General features: G+C 37.8%; 1 protein-coding gene across 6 annotated transcripts in view; it reads left to right on the top strand.

Annotated features, from left to right (window-relative positions):
• The window catches only part of SMG1 (SMG1 nonsense mediated mRNA decay associated PI3K related kinase), a 104,156-nt gene that overhangs the window by 82,783 nt on the left and 8,338 nt on the right, over positions 1-13,035 (top strand). For 4 of the 6 annotated variants that reach the window (XM_023558795.2, XM_003418797.4, XM_023558796.2 and 1 more), the window contains 9 exons: positions 263-732; positions 3,047-3,184; positions 7,700-7,852; positions 8,955-9,134; positions 9,936-10,163; positions 10,838-11,049; positions 11,213-11,319; positions 12,100-12,279; positions 12,360-12,466. In XM_023558795.2, coding sequence (XP_023414563.1) covers positions 263-732; positions 3,047-3,184; positions 7,700-7,852; positions 8,955-9,134; positions 9,936-10,163; positions 10,838-11,049; positions 11,213-11,319; positions 12,100-12,279; positions 12,360-12,466 — 1,775 coding nt within the window. The remainder of the gene's footprint in view (positions 1-262; positions 733-3,046; positions 3,185-7,699; positions 7,853-8,954; positions 9,135-9,935; positions 10,164-10,837; positions 11,050-11,212; positions 11,320-12,099; positions 12,280-12,359; positions 12,467-13,035) is intronic. The other 2 variants (XM_023558794.2, XM_064295637.1) reach the window with 2 other exon arrangements.

Here is a 13,035-nt window from a genome sequence, read left to right as displayed (position 1 = left end):
CAGTGAAACCTGTGAAGCTGGAACTCAGTGGTACTGCCTTGTTTTTCTGGGTCTTGTGAGTTTTCCGCCTTTGACGGGGTGCGGTCTTACCACTTTTCTGTCGCTCATTTTGGTGGAAAATATTTGAGTTTTCCTTCTCTGACAGGTTTCCGCTTTATACAGGTTCCAGCTTTCACAGGTTTTACAGTACTTTTAAATGAGCAGCATTATTACTGTATTTTCATTTTGCATAACAGACTTTAAGAATATTTTCCTTTTTTAGGATCAAGCTCACTTGAAGATCAAAATACTGTAAATGGACCTGTACAGATTGTCAATGTGAAAACCTTGTTTAGAAACTCTTGTTTTAGTGAAGACCAAATGGCCAAACCTATCAAGGCCTTCACAGCTGATTTTGTGAGGCAGCTTTTAATTGGACTGCCAAACCAAGCCCTGGGGCTCACACTTTGCAGTTTTATCAGTGCTCTGGGAGTAGACATCATCGCGCAAGTAGAGGCAAAGGACTTTGGTGCTGAAAGCAAAGTTTCCGTGGACGATCTGTGTAAGAAAGCGGTGGAGCAAAACATCCAGGTTGGGAAGTTCTCTCAGTTGGTCATGAACAGGGCAACGGTGTTAGCGAGCTCTTACGACACTGCCTGGAAGAAGCACGACCTGGTGCGAAGGCTGGAAACCAGCATTTCTTCCTGTAAGACAAGCCTGCAGCGCGTTCAGCTGCATATTGCCATGTTTCAGGTAAGTGCTTTTCATTATAATGTATTTTGTCTCAATGTAGGAAATTTGAAAAACTGGAGGAATTAATATAAACAATATAGAGAAATGTTTAACATGCCTGCAGTTGTGCCGACCTAGAGTGGACCTGTCTTTAGCACTTTGATGTTTTCTTTCCAGTTTTTTCTTTTACATGGTTTAGATTATTCTGTGTTTACAGCTTTGTGTCTTTTGAATTTGTTTCCATCAAGATTGTGTGGTTAGCATACCCGTGTCATTAAGTATTCTTTGTAAATACAGTTTTTAGTGGTTGACTAGTTCATTGTGTGGATGGGCTTCCTGTAGGGCATTTAATTAAGGTTATTTCTGAAGTGAGCCTACTTCCCTGTTACTGTAATGATGTGATGAAAACTTTGTACATAAATCTGTCTTCATTTTGGAATTATTTTTAGAAATCTGCTTTTGTCCTTACTCCTTGGTGGTGCAGTGGTTAAGCACTAGGCTGCTAACTGAAAGGTCAGTGGTTCAAACATACCAGGCACTCCATGGGAGAAAGATGTGGCAGTTTGCTCCTGTGAAGATTACAGCCTTAGAAACCCTATGGGGAAGTTCTACTCTGTCCTATGGGGTCACTCTTGAGTCAGAATCAATTTGACAGCAGTGGGTTTTTTTCTCTTTTTTTAATGAGACAGAATCGACTTGACAGCAGTGGGTTTGGTTTGGTTTTTTTATGACAGTATAGGCTTTAGGGTGAGATGGATTTGGATTCAAATTAGACTTTGAGCTTAATTTCCTTAAGCTCTGATTTTCTTATATGTAGAATGGGAATAATCTCTCTCTCAAAGGATAATGACTGAGGGCTGAATATGATGTCCTATGTAAGACACTGTGCACAATAGAAATTTGTTCTTATTCAAATATAAACTCTAGAATTGTCAGTGGCTTCAAATATGTTCTAACACATGGAGAAATATTTGGAGAACTAAATTTCTAGGGATTGTTTTACAGTGGTTACTTTGTATCATTTATATTGAAGCTGCTACCCTGGTGGTGCAGTGGTTAAATGCTACAGCCGTTAACCAAAAGATCAGCAGTTCGAATCCATCAGCTGCTGTTTGTAAACCCTATGGGGCAGTTCTACTCTTTGTCCTATAGGGTCACTATGTGTTGGAACCCACTCATTGGCAACGGGGGCTTTTTTTTTTTTTAACACTATAGTGGAATTGGTGGTTTCAGTTCAGTGCATGGAACCAGCGTTTTTCTTTCTCTTTGGACTTTTATCAGTAGCTATGTTCTTAGCTCATAAGCTTAAAAAAAAAAATGGAGTCGAACTTCTAAAATTGCGTTTACTATTAGTCCTGCTTATATAGTACATTGATTTTTTTGTGTGTATTTTATTCCTTCTTAAAAAAGTTAATACTGTAAAGTTTTATTATTTTATATGTTTCAAAGTTTGTTGTTAAGTGCTGTTGAGTCGGTTCCAACTCATAGCAACCCTGCGTACAACAGAATGAAACACTGCCAGGTCCTGCGCCATGCCCACAATCGTTGTTAGCTTGAGCCCATTGTTGCAACCACTGTGTCAATCCATCTTGTCGAAGGTCTTCCTCTTTTTCGTTGACCCTGTGCTTTACCAAGCATGATGTCCTTCTCCAGGGACTGATCTTTCTTGACAACATGTCCAAAGTATGTAAGACGCAGTCTCACCATCCTTGCTTCTAAGGAGCATTCTGGTTGTACTTATTCCAAGACAGATTTGTTCATTCTTTTGGCAGTCCATGGTATATTCAGTATGCTTTGCCAACACCACAGTTCAAAGGGGTCAATTCTTCTTCAGTGTTCTTATTCATTGTCCAGCTTTTACATGCCTATGCTGTGATTGAAAGTACTATATGGATTGGGTCAGGCACACCTTAGTCTTTAAGGTGACAGATTTGCTTTTCAACACTTTAAACAGGTCTTTTGCAGCAGATTTTGCAAGATTTACTTCCTTAGAAATCGGCAATTTTAGGGGAAACATTGTAAAAATCTTTTCAGTTTGCTGAGTTTTTCTATTAGCTTCAGTGGTTTTCTTGTGGAGTCTCTAGGGTCAGAATTACTATTTAAATGTTGCGTATCACTGATCCTAGAAATGTATCAGCTATTCTCTACCTCAGGAAATTTCTTACCTGGTTGTGATTCTTTTGTTTCTTATATTACTCTTCCCACCCCTCACCCTCATTGCTGTTGCTGGCTGTTGTTTTTCCTCTCCCCCAGTGCTAACTTACACTTCCTCTCCCCTATTTATCTAGAGGCTTTTTTCCTGCTAATTTTCTTGCATTTCTTTTTCTCTAAACAGTGGCAACATGAAGATCTCCTTATCAACCGACCACAAGCCATGTCGGTCACACCTCCACCTCGGTCTGCTATCCTAACCAGCATGAAAAAGAAACTCCATACTCTAAGCCAAATTGAAACTTCAATTGCAACAGTTCAGGTGTGTTTTGTCAGATCTTCCTCAGAGCATATTTTATTTTTAGAAATAACCTATACTGTGATTAAATGTTATTACTCTGCTCGGTATGTATCTACATGACTGTCCTTGGCTTCTAAGCCAGAAAAGCATAATTCTTTTTCACTTTTGTTTTTACTTTTTATATGTTTTTTATTTCTTAACGTTCAAGGTAAACTGGGTCTTGCAGTAGCAGTATATTTCAAATCAGGAGTAGAGATACATTAAATATTTCAGGTTATTAACAAATGTGAAAATTATTGTGCCTTTGTACATCAAGGGAACCATTATGATTAGAAGAACTTTGAATATTTAATATGTTTTCTGGAATGTATGTAAGCAGTTACATCTGATTATTAATATCCAAGAAGCATGGGCTCTTTTTTTTTTTTAATTTGGAAGTACTTTATTTAAAAAATACTCTTGTATATAAAGATCATATATGTGTTTTGGTGGGTTGAAGTCTCCTACTATAATTGTAGTGCTGTCTATCTCGCTTTTCAGTGCTGTTAGAGTTTGTTTTATGTATCTTGCACCCCTGTCATTGAGCGCGTAAATATTTAATATGGTCACATCCTCCTGGTATATTGTCCCTTTAATCATTATATAGTGTCCTTCTTTCTCCTCTTTGGTGGATTTAACTTTAAAGTCTATTTTGTCTGAAATTAATATTGCTACTCTTGCTCTTTTTTGATTGTTGTTTGCTTGATATATTTTTTTCCATCCTTTGAGTTTTTGTTTGTTTGTGTCTCTAAGTCTAAGGCGTGTCTCTTGTAGGCAGCATATAGATGGATCATGTTTTTTAATCCATTCTGCCACTCTCTGTCTCTTTATTGGTGCATTTAGGCCATTTTACACTCAGCATAACTATGGATAAGTATGAATTTAGTGCTGTCGTTTTGATGTCTCTTTTTGTGTGCTGTCGACTGTTTCTTTTTCCTGCTGAATTTTTTGTGCTGAGTAGTTTATATATTGTCTTTTCCTCTTATTCGTTGTTGATTTTGTCTCTGCCGAGTCTCTATTTTTTTCTTGTTTTTTATTTTGATGAGTAGGATAGTTACTCTCCTTTGTGGTTACCTTAATATTTACCCCTATTTTTCTACGTTTAAATCTAACTTTTATTTCTTTATATCACCTTGTCTTCTCCGTATGAAAGATCTACGACTACATTTTTTAGTCCCTCTTTATTGTTTTAATGTTGTCTTTTTTTACACAATGACATCGCTGTTTCCGTGTTTTGAGTTTTTTTTTTTTTTTTTTTTTAAATCTTGATTTATTTTTGTGATTTCCCTATCTGGGTTGACATCTGATTACTCTGTCCAGTGTTCTAGTCTTGGGTTGATACCTGATATTATTGATTTTCTAACTAGAGAACTCCCTTTAGTGTTTCTTGTAGTTTTGGTTCGGTTTTTATGAATTCCCTAAACTTCTGTTTATTTGAAAATGTCCTAATTTTGCCTTCATATTTGAGAGGCAGCTTTGCTGGATATATGATTCTTGGCTGGCAGTTTTTTTCCTTCAGTGCTTTATATAAGTCATCCCACTGCCTTCTTGCCTGCATGGTTTCTGCCGAGTAGTCCGATCTTATTCTTTCCTTTGTAGGTGACTTTTCGCTTATCCCTAGCCATTCTTAAAATTCTCTCTTTACCTTTGATTTTGGCGAGTTTTATTATAATATGTCTTGGTGACTTTCTTTTAAGATCTACTTTACGTGGAGTTCAATGAGCATCTTGGATAGATATCTTTTCATCTTTCACGATCATCAGGGAAGTTTTCTGCAAACAAATCTTCAACAATTCTCTCTGTATTTTCTGTTATCCCTCCCTGTTCTGATACTCCAATCACTCGTAGGTAATTTCTTTGATAGAATCCCATGATTCTTAAGGTTTTTTCATTTTTTAGATTCTTTTATCTGATTTTTCTTCAAGTATATTGTAGAAAGTGCTTTATCTTCAGTCTCACAAATTCTGCCTTCCACCTCCTCAATTCTTCTCCTCTGACTTTCTGTTGAGTTGTCTAATTCTGTTATTTTATTGTTAATCTTCTGAATTTCTGATTGCTGTCTCTCTAGGGATTCTTCAGTTTATTAAATTTTTATTATGTTCTTGAATAACCTTTTTAATTTTTTCAGCTGCTTTATGTGTGTGTTCCTTGGCTTGTTCTGCATGTTGCCTGATCACATTCCTGATGTCTTGAAGAGTTCTGTATATTAACCTTTTATATTCTACATCCAGTAGTTCCAGGAAGGTACCTTCATCCAGAAGATCCCTTGATTCCTTGTTTTGAGAGCTTGTTGAAGCCATCATGGTCTCTTTATGTGGTTTGATATTGACTGTTGCCTCAGAGTCATCTATAAGTTTTTGTATTAGTGTATGTTTGCTTACTGTATCCAAAAAAAAAAAAGTATCCTAGCTTCTTGCTTTTTGTTTTGATATGCCCAGATAGGTTGCTTGAGTCAGCTAGGCTGATTATTTTCACCTTTGAAGCTTTAACTTCCTGACACCAGATGGCTAGAGCTGTTACCAGGTGTATGAGCCTAAGAGTCCAGTCCATTCACTTTTCTTGTATGGATTCAGCTCAGGTGTCCAGGTAGTTGGTCATCAAGTGTGTGAAACAGGCTCTGTCCTGCAGTCTTAGGGGGGCGGGGGTGATTGGTACAGGTACTGGTATCTGGTTGCAGCAGGGGCTCACGCTCTGAACAAGGCAGGGGGCTGACAGCCGTCCCCCGAGTGTCCATGAGGAAAGTGCGTCCCGAGTGCACAGGTGGGTGGGTTCTGCAGACGGACCTTGGGTACCCAATGCTTTTGGTTGTGAGGACAGGGAGGTACCAGTTATCCTTGGACCCCAGTTGTGGGTGGCTGGATGACCTGAGTGGAGCCACCAGTCCTTAGGCCCCTGAGGTGGGTAGGTGAGGAGGACCCTGTTTAATAGGCAAAGCAGTGTCAAACATCAAACACCCACCTTTCTACTACATAGCTGAAACAGTTGCAGCCTGCCAGCAAGGGCCTGTTCTCCTGAAATAGGCCTGCACAGGTCCGTGTGGGGAGAAAGGTATTCAAAGTCCATGGACCACTTCTGTCCTGAGCTCCCCAGGTTAGTGGAGCTGGCAGATTAGCTTTTCCCCAACTGTGGGTTTATTCCTTCTCCAAGGCTGAGATAATGGCTCAGGTTGTACATCAGGACCTATCTCAGGCCCAGGGAAACTGACAGCCACAGAAGCTGGCTTCGGGGCAGGCGGGGGGCGCGGGGGCGCGGGGGCGTGGTAAAATATACGCAAGTACTCAGCTTTTGCCAAGAGCTCCCTTCTTCTCTGATTTCGGAGGTGCGAGTAGGCTGTGCAGGTGGATGTTTCTGCCTGAGGAAACTGCGGCGAAACGCCACCACCACCAGCCCATACGCTACCACCAGCCCGCCGCAGCTCCTTCCCCCTGCCGCTTAGTCCGTTTTCTAACCTTGCCTTTGATGTTGAGGGCTTCTGGCTTGTCATGAATGTAATCTTTTCTCTTGTTTTTCTGGCCTTTGTTGTAAGAGGGTTTACTGGAAGCGTCTTGACTACTCTGCCATCTTGGCCCTGCCTCTAGCTTGGGCATTTCTTATCTCTATTGTATAGATAATGAAATTCTGTGTTGTAAAAGACAGCAGAACCTTTTTCCAGACTAGTATTATTGACTCTATTTAGTTGTCTTTGCCATTTCAGCTAAATATTTAATCTTCCCATCTTCCCTATTTTTAAATAAGAGAAGCTAGTGTTGATGGTGACTGCATGTGTCTTTGTATTGTATACCTCCTGTATCCAGTAGTAGTAACTGACATTTTTCTGCTCTTTAAATGAATTGATATTAATGAAAACACAAGTATAATTATTTCTGGAGCTCACTTCCTTGAAGATTGAAATAATCTTTCTATACAGTATATTAGAGAAAAGCTGTATTTTCCATTTAGAAGAATGAACCCTTGTCCTCTTTCTTTTTAGGGGAGTGTGCATGTACATGTGTGAGAGAGGGAGAGAGTCAGACAGCGAATTTCTCTGCCTGAAATGTTGACTAAATTGCAAGAAAGCTTTGTTACTATGATCTGGAAGGAATTTTAGCATTATTTACTTATGAACCTGTGGGAATCTGACTTGCACCTTTCGTAATCGAAAGTATAAATAGATTTTCTCTTAGATAGTCCATATAGTGCAGTAGGACTTTGGTGCAGCAGGCTTTGTTTTATTTTTGGAGACCTTTTTAAAGAAAAAATGAGATGAAACTTGGTTCTGCGTATTTCAGGATGATAAACTGAAAACCAGTTCTTACCTCCCCAGGCATGTTTAGGCTCAAATATTCAAAGTGAAATCAAGATTAATTCTAAAAGGTGACTGTAGGTTAAAGGTTTGATTTCTGAATGAGATGCCCCATCCTGCTTCTGTTGACTCTCTTTCATATTATGTAAAACGATCAACCCTTGGAAAGTGGAGAGGTTGTAAACATTCACTGAGATGCTGCTGACTTTTTGTAGGAAAAACTAGCAACACTTGAAGCAAGTATTGAGCAGCGACTCAAGTGGGCAGGTGGTGCCAATCCTGCATTGGCACCTGTTCTACAAGATTTTGAAGCAACAATAGCCGAAAGAAGAAATCTTGTCCTTAAAGAGAGCCAAAGAGCAAGTCAGGTATTGTGACTCACGTGTGCCATCTTTACATTCAGTTATAGAATGACATAATTGAGTTAACCTATAGAACTGATTTGAAGTTACCTGTGGGATAACCAGGGAGAGCTTGAGAGTTCACAGCACTGTGTAGCGGAGGGGGAAAGATGGATAGGCCTTGGGGAGCCTCCCCCAGGCTGAGCCCACAGTTTGTTATTTTCCTAGGCCCTTATTGCCTTTCAATTAATTGTTAAGGAAGTGGATTAAGCCTATATTGAAAAAGAAACACAGTTTTAATTCCATGTGTCCGAAGTTATCTTTATTTGCAACCAAGATGATCCAAAGGTTTGAAAAGTTATTCCGAATGTTATTTTTTCCACACGGCAATAAAAATGTTTTATGGCCTTGTGTACTACCAAAGGTTGTGGATTAACTTCATTGCTATATTTAAGCCCATTGTTGCAAAGCTAGACTAGTATAATGATACCCAAGTATCTGTCACCAAAGTATAATAATTATTGACTTAAGTTCTAACTTGACTTATCTATGTCCCCATTCCTTTCCCATATTTAATAGAAATCCCAAACATTTTATCATTTTATCTGTAAATATTTCCATATGTATTTATAAAGATAAAGAACTATTTAAAAACATAACAGTACTGTTATAAAAATCTTATCACCTTTAAAAATGTGCTTACTATTATCAGATGTCCAGTTAATGTTTTGTGATCTTTATCATAAAATTAAGCAGGGGCAGACTCAGAAGGGGAATGTTCTGGCAGAAATGTTTTGTGAAATTCCGACGTAACACAATTGCAGCTGAATATTAATAGCCATTTTATTACGGAGTAAATTTTCTATGTAAAAACAAGCATATAGAAGATATATTTACGTAATTGTTCTTAAATGCTTTTGGCCATCTCAGACCTAACAAAAGCAACAAAAATGAAAATGTGCATTTATTTAAAGCCTTTGTAAGAATTTCATCTGTTGACCAAAAAGAGTCATACGTTTTTAGTTCTGGTGCTGAATTCTGGAAATAAGCAGATAGTGATTGTTTGTGTCATTAATTGCAGCTTGGTTCTCTGTGGAAATGGTTCCATTCCTCTTTTGCTTCTTCACAGGTCACTTTCCTCTGCAGCAACATCATTCATTTTGAAAGTTTACGAACTAGAACTGCAGAAGCCTTAAACCTGGATGCAGCGTTATTTGAACTAATCAAACGGTGTCAGCAAATGTGTTCATTTGCATCCCAGTTTAACAGCTCGGTCTCTGAGTTAGAGCTTCGCTTATTACAGAGAGTGGTGAGTTTTGAATCCTGGTGAGAGTAAAGAGGCTCAGTGTTTAAAATGGTAAAGCCAGTGTTACACCCTGAAAATGAATTTAACGAATACATTCACTCTGTTTACATGTACTGAGAATGTTATGTATGTAAAACATTGTTATCAGGGATACATCACACTTAAAATCTTGGTCATAGCTCTCAAGGAACTTACATGTACACAAACAATGAATGAGAAAGTAAAAAGGATCCTCAGCTACAGAGAGGAAGGGAAAGACAGCGTATAGCATGTGATTCAGATGCACTGAACATAGGATAGTAGTGGGAGATGAAGATGGGAAAGATGAGTTAAGTCCAGAAATACCAAGCTGATAAGCTTGGAGTTTATACAGTGTGGGGAAGGCTTTAGGCTGTGTATCGAGAAGCTCTGAATTCTTTTTTCTTTGTTTTGTTTGGTACATTTGGCTTATTACTAACAACGTTGCAGAGATATTCATATATCTGATTTCATTTTAAAGAATGGTTTAGAGTGAGTTTAGGCACCTGGATGTGGATTGTGTTTGTCATTCCAAACATATTTCTCAGGTTAAGCTTTAAGCATTTGTACTTTGAATGATTATGCAGAAAAGTTAGAAATCTTAGTCTGTATTTCATAATTTGTTGAAATTAAGCACTATTTTATAGGGTAATTAATGCATGACTCTAGCAACTGAGGTTCTCTTTATGCCAGCTTGAGTTACTTATACCTTTTGATGATGATGATGATAGGAATCAGATGATTCCAGCTGAGACTTAAAATCAAACAAATGATTGTTCTATTTAGGACACCAGTCTTGAACATCCTATTGGCAGCTCTGAATGGCTTTTGTCTGCACATAAACAATTGACCCAGGATATGTCTACTCAGAGGGCAGTTCAGACAGAGAAAGAACAGCAGATAGAAACAATCTGTGAAACAATTCAGAATCTGGTTGATAATATAAAGACTGTGCTTACTGGTCATAACCGACAGCTTGGAGATGTCAAACATCTCCTGAAAGCAATGGCTAAGGTAAGACCGATACCATCGACACCCTCACATTTACCTTTCCCTTTTTATAAAATTACAAGTAGTTTTGTTTATGAGAAAATGACATTTTGTAAACAAAAATTATCTCAAGTCACACCTTCCAGTTTATTTGTAACTGAGTTGTCTTTTTTCATCAACCATATTTTTAGGCAGGGTATTATTTTGATTTTATACACAGAAAAACTGAGACTTAAAGAAATTAATCGACTCACCCAAGGTCACATAACTTGTATCAGAGTTGAGACTTGAGCCTAGTCTCAGAAGGCTTAGATCTCCAGTTGCTCATCCTCATCCCTGTCTTTACCCCCAAACCTATATACGTTTTCCTCCAAAATGAATGAAATATTGCCTCTTCTTTCTCAAGTCTCTTACATGATACATGATCTAAATAGTTCAGGAAACTGAGCCCCAATAAAAGCTAAATTACTTCATGGTCACAAAACAGTAAATAATAGAATTTTAGGATTAATTTTTACTTGAAGTTTTTATATTTATACTGGAAACAAGATTCTTGTAGAAAAGGAGTTGCACTGTAATAAACAGGTTAAATACATTAACTGAAATTTGTAATATTTATTAATTCTCAATCAAACTCTTGAAAGTAATTGCTGAAGCAAAAATCTTTTTTAGAAAAATTGTTAATATGTTGATTCTAGGATGAAGAAGCTGCTCTGGCAGATGGTGAAGATGTTCCCTATGAGAATAGTGTTAGGCAGTTCTTGGGTGAATATAAATCATGGCAAGACAACATTCAGACGGTGCTGTTTACATTAGTCCAGGCCATGGGTCAGGTTCGAAGTCAAGAACATGTTGAAATGCTCCAGGAAATAACTCCCACCTTAAAAGAGCTGAAAACACAAAGTCAGAGGTAAGAATACTGCCATCCTGGCTTAAATTTAAAATATAAGCAAAACATCTGTTGTAGTAAGAAGTTTTGTCTGTAGATTTAATGTTTTTTAGTTCTGTTTCTATTTATAAGAAGTTATCCGGTAACACCTTTGATAAATAAACCATTTGATTTTGTATTTCAGTATCTATAATAATTTAGTGAGTTTTGCATCACCCTTAGTCACCGATGCAACAAATGAATGTTCAAGTCCAACATCATCTGCTACTTATCAGCCATCCTTTGCTGCAGGTAGGACTTTCCTATTTCAAGAAGACCTGAATCTTGGAGCTATTAATAAATCCACATACAGATGCTAGATGTTTAATTATACTATAAATTATCTAATATGTTTAGAGTTACCACCTTTTTAAAGGGTTTTCCTAAGCCCTGTCATATCTCAAACTGAACCAGTTTTATCTCAGCTTCAAAAATAGTTTATATTCAAATATCCATGTAAAAATTATTTTATGGTTATAAAATACATGCTGGTCAGAGAGATTTAGAGAAGTAAATGACAGAAAAGAAAAATTTGTAGTTCTAAGTAGAGGTAAAGCTGCTGTGTGTTTGTTGACTTGTTATTTGTTGACTTCTCTGCATGTGTGTATACACCCACACACACACAAATTGGGATCATTCTGTGAATACAATTTTTATTGCTTTTCCCACTTAATATTACATTGATTATTTCTTAGTCATTAAGTCATCTTTTGGAAAATAACTTAATTGCCAAATCTAATATGCCATTCTATGAGTGTACTGTATTAATCTTCCACTCTTGGACAGTTAAGTTGTTTATAGTTTTTTGGTGTCACAACAAGCTAGTGAACATGTCCGTTTGGGCTTTTGAGGAAGACAGTTACTCTGTCAAGGGATAAGGACTTGAAGGTTGTAAAACTAAGTTTATTTTCAAGGCTGTATATTTGTAGTTGATTTATTTTGGGATATTTACCTCCACCACCTCTCCTCTTTCTCTTTTGCCCCCTCCATCTTCTGTATACATGTAAATTGAACTGCCAACTCTCTCTGTAGCAGTCCGGAGCAACACTGGTCAGAAGACTCAGCCTGATGTCATGTCACAGAATGCGAAAAAGCTGATTCAGAAAAACCTTGCTACATCAGCAGATACTCCACCAAGCGCTGTTCCAGGAACTGGCAAGAGTGTTGCTTGTAGTCCTAAAAAGGCCGTCAGAGATCCTAAAACTGGGAAAGGTAATTAGTTAAAATAAGGATGCGTTATGTTTTTAATCAAGATGGCAATTTGACTTAGAGATGTTTTCATTGCTTCGTAGCTGTGCAGGAGAGAAACTCGTATGCGGTGAGCGTGTGGAAGAGAGTGAAAGCCAAGTTAGAGGGCCGAGATGTCGATCCAAATAGGAGGATGTCAGTTGCTGAACAGGTGACTGTTTTGTAACTTGAGTTACACATTTTAATGCTGCCAAAAAAGTACAGGTGTAAACATCTTCCTCATCCATTGCCTTGGTGGCTCATCAAAAAAGTAAGGAACTTAAATCTGTAGTCAGGATTCAGAAGAATTTGAGTAACAGCTGGAGTTGTCAAGTATTCTCCAGTGTACCCTGGCCTTTCCCTGTTAGCACTTGCTTTCCCCACAACCCTGTTAAGGAAATTTAAGGTCTGACCTGACCCTCCTTCCTCCACCAAACTACAGTTAATTTGCAGTTTAAAGAAGGACATCCTGAAGGTTTTAAATGAAATGAGGTTGACATTTTAGGTGCAGGAATAGTTACCTGTACAATGTCCTTAGGTATCACTGAAAGCTTATCTGAAGTCATTAATGTTTTCTCATTATTGTTATTAAGATTATATATGAATTTGAAAATGATTCCCCCGTTTTATTTTGAAGAATTGCAAACCTACAGAAAAGTAGTAGCAGTGCCTGTATGCTTTTCATGTAGATTTGCCCCTTGTGAACATTTTCCCACATTTATTTTTTCTTTCTCTGTGTAT

This window comes from Loxodonta africana, chromosome 12 (assembly GCF_030014295.1).
Source record: "Loxodonta africana isolate mLoxAfr1 chromosome 12, mLoxAfr1.hap2, whole genome shotgun sequence".
NCBI classification, from domain to species: Eukaryota; Metazoa; Chordata; class Mammalia; order Proboscidea; family Elephantidae; genus Loxodonta; species Loxodonta africana.
The sequence above is the reverse complement of the archived record's forward strand: the minus strand, read 5'-3'. Positions and strand labels throughout refer to the sequence as shown.